At 42.7% G+C, this 22,014-nt stretch overlaps 1 protein-coding gene across 2 annotated transcripts in view; it reads left to right on the top strand.

The window, feature by feature from the left end:
• The window catches only part of LOC141933625 (ATPase family AAA domain-containing protein 3), a 29,271-nt gene that overhangs the window by 3,004 nt on the left and 4,253 nt on the right, over positions 1-22,014 (top strand). The window contains exons 4-16 of one of the 2 annotated variants that reach the window (XR_012626149.1): positions 19-78; positions 437-506; positions 2,037-2,202; positions 2,916-2,985; positions 6,900-7,055; positions 7,289-7,345; positions 8,259-8,384; positions 10,713-10,837; positions 13,143-13,194; positions 14,103-14,173; positions 17,607-17,774; positions 18,151-18,260; positions 18,360-18,468. Coding sequence is in view for 1 of the 2 variants with exons in the window: in XM_074848433.1 (XP_074704534.1) it covers positions 19-78; positions 437-506; positions 2,037-2,202; positions 2,916-2,985; positions 6,900-7,055; positions 7,289-7,345; positions 8,259-8,384; positions 10,713-10,837; positions 13,143-13,194; positions 14,103-14,173; positions 17,607-17,774; positions 18,360-18,468 (1,230 nt within the window). In the remaining variant the exon portion in view is untranslated. The remainder of the gene's footprint in view (positions 1-18; positions 79-436; positions 507-2,036; positions 2,203-2,915; positions 2,986-6,899; positions 7,056-7,288; positions 7,346-8,258; positions 8,385-10,712; positions 10,838-13,142; positions 13,195-14,102; positions 14,174-17,606; positions 17,775-18,150; positions 18,261-18,359; positions 18,469-22,014) is intronic. The other variant, XM_074848433.1, reaches the window with a different exon arrangement.

Raw genomic sequence — 22,014 nt, 5'->3', positions numbered from 1 at the left:
CTTTTTTTCTTTTTGAAGCGAGCCCAATACCAGGACAAATTGGCAAGGCAGCGCTATGATGAACAGATGCGACAGCAGGTATGATAGCTTCCTTCTCTAGCCCAACTGGCAACTGTGTAGTGGCTTTCTTAAGTCAAAGCAGTGATCTGGAACTGTGCTCTCTCATGGTGGCCAGAGGGCTGATGCTAGCCACAGTTGCTTTCATCTTGCTTGGCAACGACAGTGCTGGCCAGGCAAATCAAAAGTCAGCAATTAGGACAAAGTGTCTGGGAGCATGGGGTTAGGAGTATGGATCTGGGAGATGGGGAGAGGAAGAATGCACTTCAACCTGAGCACTAGCTGCTTGAAGACATTTGTAGCACTTAAGCTTACACAAATACCTACTTGACTGAGTTCTTATGACTTTAACACATATTCTCCTGTCCTCTGCCTGTAGCAACTTGCTAATGAAGAGAATCTGAGGAAGCAGGAAGAATCTGTACAGAAGCAGGAAGCCATGAGGCGTGGTAAGCCAGTAACTTTTCTTCAGTTAGTGACAGAGTGGTGAGCATATGAGTTCTCTGTGCTGATCTTTGATTTCATGTCCATGTTGGTTGATGCTCCATTAGAGTCATGTGTTACTGTCATATTGGCAAGTAACGGGTAAATCCCAGTAGTACTAGAACTACCGATTGCTTCCAAGATTAGTTTCTGAAGTGGCTGCACTCCTGAACATCTGCCCTGTGGTACTTGGATTTCCCAATGAACTGTCAGCATCTCCTGATATAGCAGCTGAAATTCTGATTTTATACTTGAACAATCTAAAATAGAACTAGTTTTGAGGAGGGAAGAGAAACAAAATAGCTCCTGGGAGGAGTGGTTGAATCTGTGTCACTCAGTCTCCATTCACTGTTTCCAGTAGAAAAGAAAAACTGAGTAATGAAAGTTTGAGTCTGAAACTTGCTGTGTTTCTTTTCATTGTAGTGGAGTTACTGGAATCACTGGATTTGCAGAACTCCAGTGGGACTCCACTAGGCACAAGCCTTAGAAGCATAAGGCAGTTTGTGTATGACCAGATGGGCTGGGAAGGGCTGGTTTGCTCCTCACACAGCACTGGAATGCTTTATTGTCCGTTCCTTGCTGCCATCTAGTGTACTCTGTGGTTGTCGGTAGCTTTGAGGGAAGTGTTGTAGCAACCATATAACAAAGCCCAATGGAGAAACCCTGTAGGAGAGGGTGATTTTACTCTTGTAGTATCCACCTACTCATAGGCACCAAGACAGGAATGTCAAGGTAACCTGTCCAGCATTCAGGTATCAAGTAACTGGGTGGTCCAGTCAGGATTTCTTGCAGTGATGCTGAAGATAGAGGGTGCTGGCTATGAAGTCCTCCCCTCATCTCCTGGGTTGTTCTTAGGTTTCTCATTCATTCCCCATTCACGTCAGTCTTAATGTGTGTGTCACAGTTCTGTGTGTCTGAAGTAACTGAGCTCCCGAAATCCTGTTTGGGGCAACATTTTACAGGCCACTCCGTTTTGCTTCTCTTCCTTACAAGCAGTGTACGTTACACTGTGTTTAGTTACTGGCCCAGGGTGGTCCTTCACTGTCTGTAGCTCTCACCCTTCCTCTCAAACGATGTTGATGAGCAGCAGCAGTGCCTAGCGCTGTGATTTTTCCCTCTCTGTTGCTTTATCCCTTATTGTCTAGCTCATCTCTGAAGTTTCCCCTGAACAATTTTTCTGGTAGTGAACTTCCAGAACTGAAGCATGATTATTTTCTTGCAGCGTGCCATCTGGAGAAGGCCACCTATTTGGTGTGTGTGATCCTTTTGAGCACAAAAGGAAAATTCCTTGTTTGTCTCCTGTAATACTGTAGTGGTTGGCTGCCTTTTGGGGGAGGGTGTGAGGGAATTACGATCTTCAGGTCTGCTGCTGTGGGACCGCACGCAGCTGTTGTGAAGCCAGGATGAAGCAATTTCACCTGCCTGCTACCTGGGATTAAGGCAGCCCAAAAGATTGTCCTCTTCTCTAAATTTTTTTTTTTTTTTTTTTTGTAAAGCTACTGTAGAGCGAGAGATGGAGCTGCGGCATAAGAATGAAATGCTGCGTGTTGAGGCAGAGGCAAGAGCCCGTGCCAAGGCTGAGCGGGAGAACGCAGACATCATTCGGGAGCAGATCCGCTTAAAAGCTGCTGAACATCGCCAAACAGTGTTGGAGTCCCTCAAGTATGTGCAAGCCAGGAGAAGTGGGTTGCCTTGCTGCTTTTGCAGATTTCTCCCATCATGTAGCAAACCTTGCTGTTTATTCCTCTAAACTCTGAGGAATATCAGGAATTAGGTTGTACGCTCTTGTACTCTGAACAATAGGAACTACATTGAAGAGCACCCTCTTTCACTTGTCTTGCTACATTGTCATCTGAATGTGAACCAAAGAGACTATAGAGTTGTGAATTTTACACAATTTTTCTAACGGATTACTTCAAGCCTTATTTGCTAATATTGGGACTCAATTACTCTGAAAACTCTGAGTTCTTTCAGTTTCTGAACATATGCCATAAAAGTGTATAAAGCAGTCTATCTTCAAAGGGGTGGGCATTTAGGTTTGTAATTTGTTAATCTTAGATCCTCTGAGATTTTGAGTAAAAAAAGCTTTAGAATTAAATACCTTTTATTACAGTTCAGCACCAATAATGTATTAAAGAAATTGATATCATCTTAATGCCAGACACTTTTCTGGATTTAACCCCAGATCAGCTGTAGACATCAGGTGATTAGAAATGTATTTGCCATGCTTGTTCACGTTTCAGTTCCCAGGTGAGCCCTCAGTTAGCTTTGCCTGGTTCCAAAGGTGGTCATTATAAAGTTGTCATGTAAATTGTTTCGATTCAGCCTTTGACATACTTTTCTCTTCTGCTTGCCTTGCTGTTTGCTTGCCACAGGACAGCTGGGATGCTCTTTGGGGAGGGATTCCGTGCTTTTGTAACAGACTGGGATAAAGTTACAGCCACGGTAAGATTGTGACACGTATCAATAACTTCCAGAAAAGTCTGTCTGTAAATGTGTGTTAAACTAACTCTTTGCTCTGATATGTTCATAAACTGTAAACCATGGTGGGAATTTGCTGCTCACTTAGTGCTCTCTGCAGTCCTCGTTTAGGAGATACTGTGCTTCAGATTTTTATTCAAATTATTTCTTGTCTTCTCTGTATAGATAATTCATTTTAATTGGTCACAAAAGTTCTGGCTTTGATCAACAGCGTATAATTGTCTTGTCTTTGGAGGCACCGTCACCTTTACAAACCTGAAAGTTTGCCAGCTATTACCAGTAATAGGTGCAGATTCTGTGACAAAAGTAGATGAGTCTCTTTCACAGATTTTTTTTCAGAGATTGTTCTAGAATTTGCTGTCTCTTATGTATGTAGGGGAGTAGGGGTTTTATCTAATAGCCAATTAAAGATAACTGCAGATTTTTTTTCTCTGAGACCTTGAATGCAATTTTTGTGTTTGACTAGGCTCCAAGCTGACAAGTTTTCATTCAGCTTTTTAATGATTGATGTTCATTGTCCTTTCATGATGCATGAACATCTATAGGTGTTTATAGGTGAACAGAGAATTCTGAAATGTTTAACACTGCTGTTACAGGATTTCTTTGCCAGGGGTGGTTTTTGGGAACAGGGATCTAATCCCCGTTTCCCTCCACCCCCAGTGTGTTTTATGTGTTGGCAATTAAACTACAAACTGGGAATGTCTTTTTAGGAGTATTAGGGAAAGTATTGGAGATGTGTAATAGTTGATCTGGGGGACACAAAAGGGGTTTATTCCCTCTAAACCAGTGGTCTCAAATATTTTTTTGATCATGTACCCCTTAACAGTAAAAAAATTTCTGAGAACACTTCCCCAGAAAATAGTAAGAGATGCATTGTGAAAGCTTGTTTTGTTTTTAAATTATAATATTAAGGTACATGATTTTAAGGCCGCAGAGAGAAATCCTTCAGTGTTCCCCTTTTCCGTGCATTCTGTCTCTGAGCTGCAATTTCTTCCCACCAAGTCAGCTGCCAAGATCTCGCCTGCTACTCTCATCCCAGGTGGACAGCAGACGGTCAACTCTCTGCGATCAGGGAGTCTGAGGGTACCATTTTCATCTTTAAAGGAGCACTCCTAGTCTGTGGAACTTCAAGACCTTGCAGGACATTATCTAAAAGTCATTTTGCCGCTTATCTCACAACTTTATCTAATTTTGATGTAGCCTAGAAAGCACTTGGAGAACTGTTACACGTGCTAAAGCTGGACCAATGTTTTTCACAGGACTGGCAGTGACTTCTTACGGACATAAAGTTGTTTCTCAGTGTACTACTTATAAAAAAAACTTTACAGTGAAAATATATTTTTAGGAGCATGGCTTGTTAAAATGGACATTTTGCTTTAAGTCAGTCACCACCACCTGCTCCACCCTCTGGTTTCATACACACAGCCTGATACAAAAGACACTTTGCCTGAGTGCCCTGGGGAGAACAAGACATGCTTTTAGTGGATCCTTTTGTGATCTGTAGGCTCTGCCTGGAATGCCTGCAGTATTCAGAGCCTTTTACAGATTAGTCCTTGGTGCTTTTAGCTGCATATTCTCTTGACCCAGATACTGTTTTCCTGCATTATGGTCATTTTTGCTTCTGACAAGCTCTTGTCTTGTGAATTTGGGACATTTAGCTTTAAAAAAAAAAAGTATTTTTGGAAAGGAAATAACACAGCTGGAACTCATATTTTCTGTTGCTTTGAAAAATGACTATAAGGTAAGAATTAGCCAGTTATTTTAGGGTTCCTCTAAATCAGCCCTGGACTTTCAGCTCTTCCTGCCTACTGTAAAGGCTGCTCTTTTTCTACCTCTTCCTATTCAAACAGAACCCCAAAGGTTCTGCTCAAAGTTTTTTTGGGGGGGTTTGTTGGGTTTTTTTAGTGGAATTCACTTTGCTTTTCAGTCAGAGATTCATTCAGTTGCTAGCTACTTCATGATAAACAGATAGGCACTATAATCAGACTGATTTGTGGAGTTGGCATAGTAATGGGGTTCTGTGAATGTGAGGCTGGAGTAATTCTCCCGTTTTGATACACAGCTGTCAGTCTTAAAGCTGTATTGCTCTGTCTTGTAACATGAATGTCAGTGAAGTCCAAAAGCCTGAAATATTTCTCTGCCTGTATGGATCTGATGTATCAACCTGTAACTTTGCTTAGTACCGGCTGTTGCTAAAGCAGGTGGTGTGAGAGTGCGTGAGGTCATTTTGTCATGGTACCTTGTTTTTAGAGGGAGGCTGCTAAAAAGGTGAAATCTCTTTTGTGTTCTTAAGTCCCTGTAAACTGAGATGAATCAGGTCATCTTACTCTTTGCATCTTGGAACTCACAGTTCTGGACCGTTCATGTTTCCATCCAAAGCAAAGGTGATGTCATAAATGTAAACGGAGTGAAACGGAACAGATGGTGTCTCGTGGCTTATTGAACAATGACATCCTTGTTGGCCTTGAGGCTTTTGACCTTGTTCTGCACTTGTAGTAAAAGTCTGCTTGCTTTACAAGCTATTGCTGCAGCTTGCTCTTTTGTCTATCTGATCTTGCTCTGATGTGGATTATTGGCATCTAGCTGTAAGCTGAACACAACTGGTTACTTGCACTCAGGACTGCGTGGAACAGTTGGCCTCTTCCCAAACACCTCTCAGTTTAAAGGTAGTGCCCTTTGTTCCCTCGTATTTTCAGGTGAATAGGACTTCTGTTAAATCAACTGACTCACTTGCATACATACAAACAGATGGAACGAGAGACTTATGTTTGTGCACCTTAAGTAAATTTTTATAAAACTTTTACAAAAATTATCTGTGCTATCAGTTGCTGAGAATTATGAAAACAATCCTATACATGCTAAAGATTTCTGTAAAGTCTTGATTTCAAATCCTGTCCTGAAATTTTATTCTTAGCAGCCTCCTGGAGTGTCTTTAGCACTGTCAGCACAGCTCGTTGTCCACTGTGACAGCTAGCTATGGTGGAAGAAGCTGCCTGCAGGGCTCTTGGTTTAATATGAGCCAACGCAGTGCTGAGCCGAGCAGCAGCCATAAACCACAGAGAAATCTGGAGTCTTTCTGCTTCACTGGCAAATTGATGGGAATGTTTTGTGTTCTGGGATTTCTGAAAGAACAGTCTCTAATGCGGTGAGGGTAATTCCCATGGTGGTTTTGCCTTTGAAGCTCCTCTTGAGTACTTATTTTCCTGTTGTGTTGGGTCTGGCATGACTGATCACCTTTAGCAAGTGTGCCCTGGCTAGTCCTTTCTGTTCCCTACTGCATACTGCCTTGGTGGCAGCCACAGTTCAGATGTTTGGCTTGGCATCTTTAATTCGGCATATGTCTTCTTGTATGGTGACAGGGGGTACTCTGTCAGACAGCACCTGGTTGACATGGATCATTTCTTAACTGCCTGCACAGAGTACCTGGAAAAAAACCCAAACCACACCACTTTCCCTATGTGCTTTTGTTCATAACACCAGAAGCTTAAAGCTTCAGCGTTATGGGAGATGGTGTTTTCTCACAGGAGGTTTATACCTCTGGTTTGTAGCAAAGCCTCGTGACTATTTGTCTTAATACATAGTCTGAAAAGCCACCCACGTTTTGAGCAGGGAGTACATACTTCTGGATACATGACTATATGCATTACTTGTGCTTCCTCTGCCTTTCACACTGTGAGGTGTAAGAGCCCTAAATGCCTTATGAATAGGGAGTGTGAGACCTTGACTGTTTGAACAGGGATAAAACATCTCACCACAAATAAATTCCTCTTGGTCAAAATTTGTCCCGAATCTTAATTCCCCACCACAGGGCATGCTACATACAAAATAACACTGCCTTGCCAAGTGTTTTTCCTAATCCTTCCTCCTTTTCCTTGCAGGTGGCCGGCCTAACCCTGCTGGCAGTGGGTGTTTACTCTGCCAAGAACGCCACGGCAGTAGCAGGGCGATACATAGAAGCACGTTTGGGCAAACCTTCCCTGGTGAGAGAAACCTCACGCATTACGGTGCTGGAGGCACTGAAGCATCCGATCAAGGTGAAGTTTAGCTTTGTTTTTGTGTTGCACTCGGCCATGAGGATACAGAACTCCTTTTGCAGCTCTTTGTGTCAGGCAGGGAGCTGTCAATGGGTTTGTGAATAAATGTACTGTTCGAGATGGCGTAGGGGGGGCTGAGCTCAATTGTCATTTCACGTGACCTTTTTGTCCAGGTGAGTTGTGAAAACTGCGGTTGATTTCTACACGTCAGTAATTGAATTTGCCCTCTCTAGGTTGGTAAGCGTCTTACCAGCAAGGCTCAGGATGCCCTTGAAGGAGTTGTTCTCAGCGTGAGTACTCTATTTTGCTGTCTTGGTCTGTGAAGGATGATTTTGGAATCTAAATAAGAACGGCTGTTTCCTTCCACTCACTTCAAAAGCTGTAATTCCAGTAATTCTGGAGACATAGCACCCTTGGGGCACTGAGACCGTAAATAAGCTCCTGTGTTCAGTGTGACAGGCATTAAGCACTCTGTTAACCTTTTTTCCTCTGTGCAAAGCAGTTGGAAGTCTCAGTTCAGTCCTTGCCCTGCTGCAGTTTTTCTCTGTAGTCAGCATGTTAATATGCAGAGTTCTACTTGTCTCATCTAATCTGTTAAGAATTACTGAACCTAGATCTGCTTGTAGACCAAAAAGCCGAAGAAGCGTGTGCATTTGCCCATCTTGTGAATGATTAACTTGCTAATTAGAGCTGCTTCTGTATATTTGCTTCTGAATGTGATTCCTGGGTATCAGGCAAATTTAAGTGCTGCTTGAAGCTGCTGAGAGATAATGCTCCTGCAGGAGTAGCTTTCTCCCAGCATCTCTACAAACACGGTAATAAGTATGAACATGTTTATGACTTACATGAAAGAATTAGTGCTGCAGAGAGTTGCTTATGTTTTGACATACCCCTCCCAGAGCACCCAATAGGAAGTTAATACTTAGGTGTTATCAGTTCTTACAGTAGTTACCGCGTGCTTCCTGCACTGCTGCTTTTTCTTATAAAAGACTTGTAGCCAAGTGGACAGAACATTAAATCGAGTAAATCCTGACATAGAAGGGGAAGAGACCCGGGTCCTGAGTAATAAGCAGCTGAAGTTAAGGCTTAAAAGCTTGAGACTGTAGGAGTGCTGCCTACTTCTTGCCGGTACTATTCTGTGAAGCTGATAGATGCAGGTCTCTTGGTACTTTCTGTTCCTTAAGTTTAACCCTTTTCTTGCAGCCACAGTTAGAAGCACGTGTGAGAGACATTGCCATAGCAACAAGAAATACAAAAAAGAACAAAAGCCTGTACAGGAATATTCTTATGTATGGTCCCCCTGGCACTGGAAAGACGCTCTTTGCCAAGGTAAAACTCTGCCAAGCTGCTCACAACCTGCATGTTGCCGGATGCTCTGAAAACTTCAGGATCTAAGCACCTTCCCTCGTCTGAAATCTATTGCTGTAGTATTGCATAAACATTGGGTTCTTGTGTCTCTGTTGGGAAGAGAGGAAAGGGCATCCAGCCTGCTCCAACTCTAAATTAGTACAGTCACTTGTTTTCTAGTGCTAAGCGTAGGCAGAAGAGCCCTTCCATCTGGAAAATGCACTTGGCAACTGTGACTTGTGAAATCACAACACCAGCCTGCTGTCTCGTTTCCACCTCTGTTAATTTTGTGTACCTGTCTAAATAGGGTCTTTCCTGTTGTCGCTTACCAATCCCAGAGCAGAGATAGGTATGGCTTCACTCTGTATATGTGCTACCAGCATGGTTTTTGCACGGATTTGAGTCAGGATTTGATTTTTGACTTGCTCTTCAGTGCTTGTCCACTAGATCTGAGGTTTCATGTACTTGTTTAACAGTGGCAGATTTGACGTGCTGATGCAAGTTGAATTTTTTTCTCTGTCAATACGTTAAACCCATATCCCAGTAGTTTTTTGCTGCCTGCTCTGACAGTATGCCACCTAGTTCAGATTTCTAAAGCCAATAGAGAGGGACAGGTCTAGGAAATGGCAGCAGCAGCGTAAGGAGAGGAAGGGAGAAGTGTAAGAGCTGAGAAGAGATTGGCAGTGGATGAAGTAGTAGTTTATTCTTAACACTTTTCCCCAATAGCATAGAAACTGCAAGGGGGTGGTGGTGGTAGCTGTAAAAAGATTGGAGTTGATCAGAAGGAAGGTGGATGTAAGAGTGAGACCTCTGTGCTCTAGAGAGGAGAGAATACAGTGCTGGGAAGCTGACTGTTTCCTGAGCTGTGACTTTTGCACTTGGGTTAATGTCAGTGACAATAGAGATTGTTGCCTTTTTGGAACAGCAATAACAGCGTGTCGTAGTGTGCTGGCCTTCTCTGACTCCTGCAGGGCAAAGACATGTGTGGGTCTGTGGTGGTAAGTAGTAATGCTGTGTGACAGGATTCTTGAGACAGATGTAAACACACTTCAATGCAACTGTCAAAGCTTCCAGCTTTGGACTGATACAAAATACTAAACGTTAATAGCAGGAGCTGGGTGATTTTAATGGGCAGAGCAAAGCTTTTTTTTTTTTTTGCCCAGCCTCCTGCTGCACAGCAGATAATTGGTTGGATTCAGCTAAGCATGTTTTTGCTGGGGCTGTTGCTGATGTACTTGGGTTGACTTGTTCATTTTAACCTTCAGATGACTTTCCTTGACTCAGCAGAACTGGGTAGCCGGGTCTGGGTCAGCTCATGGTGTGTTAACTCAGCCAGCTGTCTGTCACCCTGGCAGGTCTCGACTGGGGGCTGCTTTGTGAACTGCTTTCTGAAATGGAGGGGAGGGAGAGATCTTCCCATTTACTGTCTTCAAATCCTAGGGAAGTCTGTTCTTTCAGACACAGGCATTTGTGGGCTAATTCACCACTGAGATGTTGCAGTGAGATGGAGAGCAGGTTTAAGCTGGCGCTTAGTTACAGTGTCACATAGCTCTTGGTAGACCTGTCTGGGCTGAAGGAGAGGGAGGCTTTGCCACGGCTGTAATTCTGCCCTGCAGTGACGTGACAGCCTAAGCAAGCTTTGGTCAGTGCAAGCCATAGGCTCTTCTGATGTGCTTGGTTAATGTTGGCTCCATCCTGTCAAACTTGTTTCATGGATAGACTTGCATTTTCTGTCCTAGCAAAAAATCAGAGGATTTTTTTTTTTTTACCTGCAGGCTTAAGGGAGATATCAAAACCCTTTACTTAGTAGCCACCAGAACAATGAGTTCTGTCAGGCTTTAAAACCCAAGGGAAAATTCTGTTATTTTGCCTAAATACTCGTTGGGTTCACTGACCATTTAATTCCAGGCTTTTAAATTTTTTTAAATGGCTAAAATTTTATTTGAGTTGTATCAGTTAAGCATCTAGTAGAGAACAGAATCCTGTTCTGCTGCACAGAGGAAGTTATAAACTAGACCATGAAGAAATAAACAATGCACAAGGTAAAGATGGAGGTCTAAGAACTCTCAGCAGTGCCTTCTAGCATTAAAATTTTGTGCGTTGACATAAGACTAATCTTTCATTCCCATTCAGAGCAATGCTAAAAGCTGCCCCTAAGTGACTAAAGTTAGTACTCTCTTCTCTAAGAGCATGCTTACCCTCTGCGAATAAGCATGCTGATAGGACTAAACTACTTTTATTTCCCTCCTCATCTTCCATGGACTTGCAGTGAAGGAGAGTGCTTAACTCACTGGTTTTGTTCCCTTCCAGAAATTAGCTGTGCACTCAGGCATGGATTATGCCATCATGACCGGTGGCGATGTTGCCCCCATGGGGCGGGAAGGAGTTACTGCCATGCATAAACTCTTTGACTGGGCAAACACCAGTAGGAGAGGGTAAGTAGAGGTTCCTCTGAATCGTGAATTTGGTTTCTTGTTCAAAGAAACTCACTGCAGCGATGTAGTTCAGACCCCTAGTCCTGCTTTGTTGTTGAATGCTGCTCTTGCACAGATGAGGTAACACTGACCAGGTATAACATCTCCTAAAGTTTTCCTGGAATGAGTGAATTTTTGCTGCTTAATAGTATTTAAAAGGCTGAAAGCTTTTGCTCTTCTGCTCCCTCAAACCCTTCTTGTTTACTTCAGATTTTCCAGATCAGTCATATCTGCTGATCTCACGAGGCAGGTGGAAAGATACTGCCCACTTGAAGGCTGGGACACATGTCTTTCAGAGGGTTTAGTTCCCTGACAGTAGTTAGAAGTCTTAGCACAAATGGAGGTGTAACCAGGTGTTTACACTCTCTGGATATTACTTTCCCTGCTGCAATTCCTCAGATTTTAGACTCTGATAGTGTTTGGATCTGGCTTCTTATTTACTTTTGAGTCTCAAGCAGAAGTAGCAAATTATAAGAAATAAAAGAGGATAAGGGGGAGGCAGATGCTAAAGGCATTGATGTTAGGTGTAAAAGTCACAAGCTGCTGTGCTTTTTTGGTCACCTTTGAAAGAAAACTTTTATCTGCAGAAAAGCATTCATGTCAAGGCTAAATCTTGACTCCCTGATTTTGTAAGAGTATGTAGTTAATTTGTTCATACTAGTGTAAATGGATTTTTGCAGTCCAGAGGTAGCTAAGAAGTTCCCTGTCCAGCCAGGATATTAAAATTCAGTAGAAAACTTGCAGTGGGTGTCAGTTTAGTGGGGTTTTTGTGCTGCTTTGATTGCAGGTCTTCCGTAGATGTGGCTAACCAGTGATTTATATGTTCTCTGATTGCTTTAGCTGGACATTATCTTCCAGTGTCTGTTTTAATCCTTGCTGCATTCATCATCTAAATGTTTCTATTTCCCCTTAAAAAAAACCCCAAAACTTGCAGAGTAAATGTCCTGAGGATGTAAACTCTTTAAGCTTCTCCTACTCTGAGGAGCTATAAAAGGAAAGGTGTAAGAATTCAAGTGAAATTAGGAAAAGAATTTGGAGGAGATGTGAGGATACTCAACTGGATGAAGACTGATGGATGCTTTTGCTAAAGAATTCTCTTTCACAGAATGGCTTGGGTCTGAGTTTATTGTCTGTCCTGATAAAAACTTCTCTGCATTTGAACTTCATACACTTCAGACACCATCTTCTGACAGTTGTGATCAAAGGTTACGTGTGTCCTGTAACATTCAAGTATTTAAGCAGATTTTATTCCGGATATCCAACAATGGTAGCTGTTAGTATTGTCTTGCCTGTTGTTAGCTGAAAGCCGTTGTGATAGAAGACACTCCTCTGCAGAGACTGTAGCTGAGAATATTTTCAGAAAAACTGGAGTGGAGTAAAAGATGTTAATAGGCCCTGAAATCCCTTGAAAGAAAGCTGGTTTTGAAGCTAGGCAAGAAGGTAATACAAGCTGTGACAGCTTTATGAGCAGCTTGGCTCTGTTATTGATAAACATCTTTATGCACTTTGTCTCTTGGGAAGAGCACTACCCTTGGGTTATAAGTGAATTTATTTTTGTGAATTATTCATTGACTTTATTAATTCACTTCTCCATAGGTAGTAAAACCATTATATTATTGCTAGTGTGGTTTGGAAAGGAACAAGTCCATAAAATAACAAAGCAAGTTGTAGGGGAGGACTGGTTTCAGGTTTTCAGAATGGTATAAGGAAGAAAAATGGCAGGAAGATGCCATTGGCACCCAGGGTTTCTTGTATGCTCGTGTACCTGTCTTGTACCCTTGCACACTTTTCTCTCAATAGGAGGGAATGCTGAAATAAGCACTCAAAACAAAGATCTACTCCAATGTGGCAGTAACGTACCAGCACTGCTAGTTACAAGCCCATTGCCAAACCATGCCCATGAAAACTCCCATCTATATTTAAAAATTTGGAGGAGGTTAAGGTTGTGAGCCCTAGAATTTCTTCTGTTCAGTCTGCTTCTGAACAGTAGGAAACAAAACGCAAGGCCTGGAGTCAGATTTGTGGCCGAAGGCATCTTAAGCCAATGCTCCTTTCTTAACTGTTGCGATGGGCCAAGCGTACGCAATGGAAATGTTGCCGTAGCTTCACTGAGAAATGTTGCCTTCAGAAGTGAATTTGCTTGTGTAATCCCTTGGGCTTACAGCTGGTCAGTTATGGGTGCCTGGTAGTGGGAGAGGAGAATCCTGGAGCCTTTTGAGCCTCACTTACCTGTCTCCTATTACTGTGTAGTGCTTTCCTTTTGCAGCCTCTTGCTATTTGTGGATGAAGCGGACGCGTTTCTGCGGAAGAGGGCAACAGTAAGTACTTTCTCTGTTATCTGTGATGCTGCAGAGTTAGTCAGCCAACAGCCGCCTTGTTTAACCTGATTAGCTAGCTTCAACAGGCAAAAGATTAAAACTGGCAGGTGCCTTGCTACTCACCTAATTAAATGATGCAGAGACGAGAAATTAGTGTCTGGCAGCTGAATGGAATGTGCATCTGAAGACTGACTTGAGAATTCCTCTCTGCAACAGATGGGTGACATCATCTTTTTGGGGGTTTTGCAGGTGACTGGGCAGTAGGAAAGGAAGAGGTGTATCTTGAAAACAAGAGAAGATTATTCATACTGCAGAGCTGGTACCCTGCAGAGTTTGGTTTTTGTCCCAACACATATTTATCTTGGGAGGTTTTCATAACAGCACTGCTTTTCCCTACATTAACAAAGCTACGCTAGCATCTTCCCCTGCACAAATGATTTATGTTTTCAAAGTAAGTCACCATATTGTACAATGAATCTGGACCTGCTACTTGAACCCCAGCAGTCTATTTAAAAGAGCTATCCCTAGAAGATTACTTAGAATGTGTAAGTGAATTCTTTGCAATGGCTTATTTTCCTGTAAGTACCTTATTGGACTTCCCAGTTGAAATAGTGTTCAGTGGGGAAAGGCACCTGGGCCAATGATTAGAGCCTTGGGTTTGAAGTCAAGAGAATCACTGAATGACTGTGGGTAAATATTTAATCTCTCTGCTGGAAGCTTTAACTCCTAACCTTTTTCCTGGGTATATAAATTGATCCTTTTTTTCTAAGGTATTACAGTGCTTTGGATTCTACTGTAATGCAAATCCTGACAATGACAGAACTCACTTTGTCAATAATGCTGTTTAAAGCTGTGACCTGTCTTGGGTCCCCAGGCAGTTGATCTTTCTTTGGATTTCATCTTTGCAGGAGAAAATCAGTGAAGATCTCAGAGCAACTTTAAATGCATTCCTGCACAGAACAGGGCAGCACAGCAACAAGTAAGTATCCAGTTTCAGCACTTACAGCAGTTTGTATTTCCCTGAATTGATGAAATTCTGGAAAGAATCTGTGGTGTGCAAATGAAAGTTGGAGACGTATGATCTGTGCTACAAAGGACTTGAGAAAATCTGCATAGAATATCCCCTTTTCAGCTTATATACTGAATGTAACTTGCTCTTCCTTTATCCCTCGGACTTGGAAATTAGAACTCAGAAGGGCTGTACACAGGGTAGAGATCAGCGCAAAAAAGAGGGTACCAGATGTGCAAAAGGGATTTTGAACTGCCTTTCAGGGCAACACTTCCCCTGCATATGGTATGTAGTGGTGAGCAGTTCCCTTTTGTGTGTCATCCATACTGTGCGTGGCTCCCAGCACTGCAGGGAAATCCTTTCCTGAAACAGGAGTGGTATTTGAACGTCTTGATTGTCTTAATGAGTACATTCTCTTTCTTGATCAGTTCCTGCTGTTTAAACAAGGAGAGTATTGAGCCCAGGAATATCAATACCATAAAAGAGAATGCAGGGTTTGATACCGGCTGGATGTTTCATAATCTCTCTAGAAACGCTTCAGCTTGTGCTTCTTTGAGCTGCTGTTCCTCTCCAGTGCTTTGGTGGCCTCTTTCCATGCTACGCACGTGTGTGCTCCAGGGGTGGGCTTGAAACTTCGAGGCAAACGAGCTTAAATCTGACCCCGGTTCTTTTGCTTGAGCTGTGTGCTCAGTATGCCTGTGTGCAGCGTTGCACATAAATGTAGGAATCCCAGAGCGGTTTCCTTCATGGCTGCTAATAGATTTGCTAAACACAGATGATTGCAGGGCTGACTTAACAGATGTATGCATGTGTGTGAATTTTATTGCTGATCCATCCATGCTCGCTTTGTCACATTAATGCTAACTTCCTGCAGAGCACTGCTTACTTTAACAAGAGCCATTTCCTGGCTGTCATGAGAGATCATCTTTCCTTGACCTTTTTCAAATAATCTTTGTGAATTTTTTTTTTTGTGTGTGTGAACTTTATGTAGTTGTTAAGCTTCTCTTACAAAGAAATTGAACCAACAAGAAAAGTTGTCTCTGTGGGAAGGTGAGTTTCTCAGTGAACTGCTCCCTTAGTAAGGTTGTAGTGAAACACCTGTTATAGTAACCTCCTGACACTGAAATAAATATTTTAGAAGGTCATTGTTTCAGGACAACAGCAGGGCATTTTCTGTCCTTGGGGTCTCTCTTGAACTTGTTAAAATCAATGCAGCTTTAACTGATAGTTGCTTGTATGTAGGTCCTCTGTACCCTTCTCTGTCACAGTGCGGTCCTTGGAAGGTGTGCCTTTCCAAAATGAGTAGATTGCTAGAAGGGAAGGTGGTGAGCCTGCAAGAACTCTGCAAGATCCTTGGTTTCTTCTCTGGGGGAATAGCGTGTCTCTTTTGAAATGATATATAGAATTGCTCTGTAAATGCTGACTTGAGTGTAATTATTATTAAACAATGTACTTGCTGTTTGCAAGAAAAAATGTAATAAATATATATTGGCAAAATATGTATGTTCCACAGGGCCAAGAGCAAATGGTGCTTAAGATAGAAACACAGTTTTCCAAGGTGAAAACTGTAGATATCCTGAGCTCCTAGGTGATCTCTAGAAATGTCTTCTGCCCTGTACCTGCAGAGGTGATAAAGATGTTTAGATGGAACTGCAGAACTTTTAAGAATAGTAGTGTGTATGTTTTAGCTTCAGATAGTTCCCCCTTTTCCTAGGAAATAGTCCTTTTCAGACTTGTGATGTCTAATTGCTGTGGATCCAGCAAAGTGATCTTTTTGCCCAGATTTATAATTGCACTGCAAGCCAGTGACTGGCAGGGGGTGGTAAGGGGACAATTCTTTCTCCTGATGTTGAATTGCCTTAGCAGAGCTCTGGGCGTGCTTGTTTGGTGCTGGTGGGTGCTGTGCCTCCGCTCAAAACAGTTGGGCTGTCATTTTGTCAGATGTTGAATTCAATAAACTGTGAGCCATTCTAGGAGACTGAACATGTCCTTGTGATTCATGCGCTGCTTTTTACTTCTGAACAGCCTTATTGCTGCTTTGGGCAACGAGGAGTCCTGTATCCATGAATGGGAGTTCACTTGAATAAGTCTAATAGTGCATGTAAATCTAGCTGTTTTGGTGGGACCCTGAGGAGTATTGTTACTTTACCAGTGATTTGTCACCAGCGTAACTAAGTATTGTGAATTGCTGGCTTAAATTTCCGAAAGAACTTCCTGCATCTCCTTGCTGAATAGCTGACAGTGCCTGCATCTCTTGCTCTTTCACCACAGAAATGAGCAGGGCCTGAATATCAGGTTGCATGTCAATCCTCTATCCAAGCTGTGTTTCTGCAGGGGCTTGGGGGAACTCCTTGTTGGTAGAAAAGGAAAGGTTTCATGCCTGTGTGGCTCTTGGGTTGGTGAAGTTATCGTCAGAAATGACAACAGAGAACACAGCCCCCTGTAGACTAAGATTTAAATAGACTGCAAGAACATCAATATTCCAATAGCTGTGGTTAAAAGCCCGTTTCAAATTATAATGCACTGTTAAGCTGGTAACGTCAATTAAAGCATTAAAGTAGAATTGGCATGGGGAAGAAATATCATCACAGAGCAAAAGAAAGGGCTTCTGGCTTCAAAATGCATGAGGAAAGAGCAGGACCTGGAAGCTGGCACATCTGTACTGTGGAGCAAAGCTTGGTAAAACCAAACCACCTTTGTTTTATGGTACCCATTGTGAATGCCTCTCTGCACGCATTGGACTTGGTAGCAGGAGTGTGTTGTCAGACTTGCTTCAAGCAATAAGTCAGCTTTTACCAGCTGCCCACACACAGACCCAGCAGTGGTACGTCCCCTCAGGCCAGGATGAGTCCATTCTGCAGCTCGCTGAGCTGGCTGAGGCTTCAGTAGTGCTGTTGGCTTTCAGTTTGGCAGCTGTTCATCCCTTCAGAGCAGGACTAAGACAGCCCCTCACGATTGTAGGGTGCTGCACAGTTAGCTTGAAGTCAGTTCCCCAAACTGGGATTTAAACTGGAGATACGTATGTGCCAGAGAACATCGCTCCGTGTTGTCCAGCCTTGTTCCAAGGTTTCAGACTTAGAGGTCCCTGGGAGGCTGTTACTCTGGATAAATGTTTGTGATATTCCTAACTTGAGGGAGATTGCAGGTAAGGTGATAAATTAGGCTCCTATGGCAAAGGCAGACTGGGGAAGGCTCATATTGGTTCCAAATAGCTTAAACTGCACTGCGTTTTAGTATGTTGCTTGAGATGCTGTTACAAAGCTGTTTTTAAGGAATCTTCGGACGTGTCAGGTGATGAAATGTCTTTGATACTGGCCATGACAGTTCCCAACGTTCAGACTGGTTCATTAATTTTTACTTTTATGGGGTTTTCAGTCTTTCCTCTCTCACTTCATGCTTCCAGGTTTATGCTTGTTCTAGCAAGCAACCAGCCTGAGCAATTTGATTGGGCTATCAATGACCGAATAGATGAAATGGTGAACTTTGATCTGCCCCAGCTGGAAGAACGGGAGCGGCTTGTGAGAATGTATTTTGATAGGCATGTCTTGAAACCAGCTACAGAGGGTAAACAGTGAGTATCCCTGCAGAACTCTCCCATCCTGTAGGATTCCCTTTCTTTTGTTGTTTTTTGTCATCTCCTTTGCTGTGTATTCTGTCACACTATCTATAAACCCACTTTAAACAAGTAGTACAGAAAGAGTTGGAGAGATGCCTCTTGCTATCCTGTTACGGGATGAGATGCCGTCCTAGAACTTCATGCCATGGTTTGTTGTGCCCTTAAAATTTAGGAGACCAGTAACTGCAGTGGAGGCAATAATGCAAGTAGGAACACTGTTGGAACTCCTCATATCCAAGCACTTGTCTTTGGCTTAGCAGAGACAAATTGGACCGAGCGTCTCGTTTCCTTGTGTGCTGTGCAGTCTTGCACTTTTTTGGTCTTAATCCAGGTACGCATGTTTCTTTGTGCCACAAAATCGGGCTTTCTGGGCCCAGGAGACCAACTTCTGTACTCAGGCTGGATCTTTGTAGAAAGATTGATCTGATCTTTGATTTCATTGTAAGTGTTGCTCTTTACAAAGCCTACCTCTGACTCCCTCACCCTCCCGTCCTGTCCTGTGACTACGTGCAAACTACTCCTTGTTCTTCTGCTTTTTAGACGTTTGAAGCTGGCCCAGTTTGACTACGGGAAAAAGTGCTCGGAGATTGCCAGGTTGACAGAGGGCATGTCTGGCCGAGAGATCTCTCAGCTTGCTGTGGCGTGGCAGGTAAGTAGGGCTTTTACCACTGGGCTGCTTGTTTTGTTTTCCCTTTCTGGAAGGTTTGAGTGTTTGGTATGGGAGTCTCAGATCTTGTCTCACCTTGGAAGTTTCATTATGTCCATACAGTAGTACTAGAATGCTGCTGTCTCTGGGGAGGGTGTCAGAATATCAGCGTAATTTTTCATCTCATAAATAGGCACAGTTTTTATAAACACTGATGGGAAATCCCTTACTGAATATAAGTAAAGCAAGTGAGTTAGGCACGGGTTTGGGTACATCACGCTGGCTATTGCTCATGTTCCAGCTCAAGAAGCTCAGCAGAATAGGTGCCTAAAGCATTGGGACGCTAAAACATCCTCCTGCCCTGCGTTGTTCTAAACACATTTTTAGTGCAACTTAAGTAATCGAAGGAACAAAACTAACTGGAAAATGGAGCTGAAAAGACTAGGTACTTCTACATGTGTGGAACCTATATAGAAGTAAGAAATGCAGTCACTTTGAGTGCAATTGTTCACATGCTCAACAACCTTAAGCACTTTTTTTAATCAGGCTTTCACCTTGTTTTGTCACAGCTGCCAGTTTTACTGGATTGTGTATTTTTATAAACTAACCTTGTAATACCAGTTTAAGGAATATGTTTCAAACTATGTCATGGAACATGCTAATGTCAGTTTCCTTTCAGGTATTATAAAAACAAAGGGTTTTTTTTAAATTTAGTTTAGCAGTTCACAAACATTTTACAAAGTTTGTGCATTTCATTCCTCCTACTACTGTTTTTCCATCTTTTAAGGTACAGAAAGTATTTATCCTTTCTAATCCGTTTAACTGCAGTAGTCATGAGCTGAGGTCCAAAGCAGCCATTTGAGTGCTGTTAGTCCTTATTTTATTCCTCGTGAGTTAGCACACAGCTGGTTAATTTTTACTATGTGAGTTTTATATTATTGAAACATACTTTAAAATGTGTGCTCTCATCTGAAAACATATAAAAATATTTTTAATTTGTTTCTCACTGCCTGAAAACATACCAGATTAGTGTTGTTACCAGTTCAGTCAAGAAGCTTAACAAGATGCTCGACAAGTGTTTGAGATTCTGAGAGAAGTGGTGCATATTGATGGGTGCTAGGTGGGCTGCATGCTGTCCAATTAGTGTGTGTTCAGACACCGTTCTGGGGAACTGACAGGTTGAAGGAAAGACCAGAAGAATCTCAGGCCGTTCTGCCTTTCACAGAGCCTGTAGGTCATGGCTTCACTTTTTCCAAGTACAGCTATGCTTTTAGTGGGCTTCTGATTTTGAGACCCAGGATAAAGACCTAGGGTGTTTGTCTTAAACTGAATGACAGTGATGCAGGAGAGAAAGCAGACTACTAATTGTTGTAGAATTTCTTTATTTCGCTTCATTTAGAAGAGAACCCCCTTGCCCATGTATGTAAAAGGCTTTGCTGCCCGGAATCTCCTGTAATAAAATGTTGTGATAAATGATCCTTTGCTTTTTATCAGCTTCACTTTTTATCACCCCTTATCCCCTAGCTTGTCATTACTCCCCAGGAATGACCTCAGGTTTTATCCTTTATCCTTTAAGTGATGAAGGAAGGGAAAGGTGGGGGTGACCAATTCCTTAGAGTTGTGGCCCTGATCACTTTTTAAAATGTACCTCATAGCACCAGAACTATTAACAGGGTTCTAAGTAAAATTGCAGGAGGAGGTTATGTTCCTCTCTGCTGTCATAAAACAGTCAAAGGGCTTTAAAAAAAAAAAAATGCAGGAGAGGGTGGGCAGAAAGATATGAATTGTTTTGATGTAGAAGCTGCAAGAAGCTTCACCTGTGTCAAAATCAAAGTTGCTGGTGTTCTGGAACAAGGGACTTCATATCTTATCCCTTGTTGATCAAGAAAGGCGGTGTGATGTGTCAGGGGTCAGTGTTAAAATGGCAGAGGCTTTTTGCAGCTAGTAGCTAGATGTGAGGACTTCTTTCCTCAGGACATGACTGGGTGGATCCTGTCCACTAGCGGGTTTGTGAGGGCATCCAAAAAGGGGTAAGATTTCCATATTGAACACTGCCCTGGGAGCTGCCTGCCAGAGCTGCTGATCCTAAGAGCTACCACAGGGTTCTCATTCAGTCACTGGGCCAAGGAATTTGGAGCTGGAACTGACTGGAGCTTGAGTAGAGCTTTACAGAAGGCTGCGTTTACGCTGGGTTTGGCCCGCTGACTTTTGACCGTGGCAGGACTTGTTAACACCTGCCTTTGGTTTTGCCTATGTAAAGTATTAAGGATATGGCACTCCAGTGGCTGTGGTTAGAAGCCTCTCAGTAAGCAGGTGTTTTAAATACTCTTAACCAAGTTATCTCTTGAATTATATCAGTATTTGGGGGCCTGGGTCAGTGCTAACAAATATCTTCCTACCTATAACCTTGTTATAGGTAGCTCTGTACCTGAATCAGTTCTCTCTCCTGTCAGGGAAGGATTACAGCTGCATTTTGACAAGCATTTCTGGAAGTGTTGGTCCTGCCTCGTATTCCTGCCATTCTGCTACCCTTTCCATTGTGCTGGTACACCTCCTTGTGTGGCTGTGCTATGAACTGGGTCAGGGAGCTGATCAGAATTAAAAATAGCTTGGCAAGACAAGTTAACTGCATAGCTACGCTGTTGTCCTGGTGTATCTGAGCATTATGTCAAGTGAACGGCACAGGCAGGAAGAGTTTGAGATGATGTGCAAGTTGAGAAGATGAAGGGTAGGAAGAGCCAGGAAAAGGGAAAACCAAGGTATTTCTCTTAACAGTTCTGCTTCTGATCTTAGGAACACCTTACAGAGCTGGTAAGCAGCGGATGTCGTGAGCCTAGTGCTCGTCAGAAGTCCTCAAAGCAGATGTGAAACAACTTTGTCTCAAGACACTTATGCTTCCAATTCTTTTCTAGATAGGCTCATCACAACAGCCGCTGACATGCAATATGCCAAAGGTCTCTGTTTAATAAATAAATTCAATTGACCCATTTTGGGGAAGATTATAGCACAAAGCGCTAGTGAAAACTGCCCATTGTGAATGCTGGAGCTTTTGTTTTCAGCTGTTTTACATAGTGCCCTGATGTGACTTGGAGCTAATCCTCAAAGTGTAGGCCTAATTGCAACATACCTGTCACTTAATTCACCTCAGCTTTGTGTATATATATATTTTCTTAATTAGTTTCTTCCTCCAGCACTCATTTGCAGTGTTGCTGCCTGTGTGCATTATACCTCTGTAGACATGTCTTGGAACAAAACTTCAACCAGAGTTCAGACAACAGATAAAAATGCAGAGGGAGCAGAGTGGCAGGCTTAATCGATGGTGAGGTGTTGCTCTGTTCCACAGGGTCTCTCCTGCTACCTCAAGCTGACTGAAGCCTTGTTGCTTGCAATTCTAATCCTAACCTCTATGTGATGAAACCTAATCAAATCACCCGTGAAGCACAGGTAGTACTAGGGAAGGCAGTGAGGAATCTGCATTGCTACTCCTGCTTCCATTCCTGAGTCTGCCGAAGTGCTGGAGAAAATGGATGGGGAGCACAGGAAGGTATT

The sequence above is a fragment of the Strix aluco genome, chromosome 22, assembly GCF_031877795.1.
Source record: "Strix aluco isolate bStrAlu1 chromosome 22, bStrAlu1.hap1, whole genome shotgun sequence".
Taxonomy (NCBI): Eukaryota; Metazoa; Chordata; class Aves; order Strigiformes; family Strigidae; genus Strix; species Strix aluco.
The sequence above is the reverse complement of the archived record's forward strand: the minus strand, read 5'-3'. Positions and strand labels throughout refer to the sequence as shown.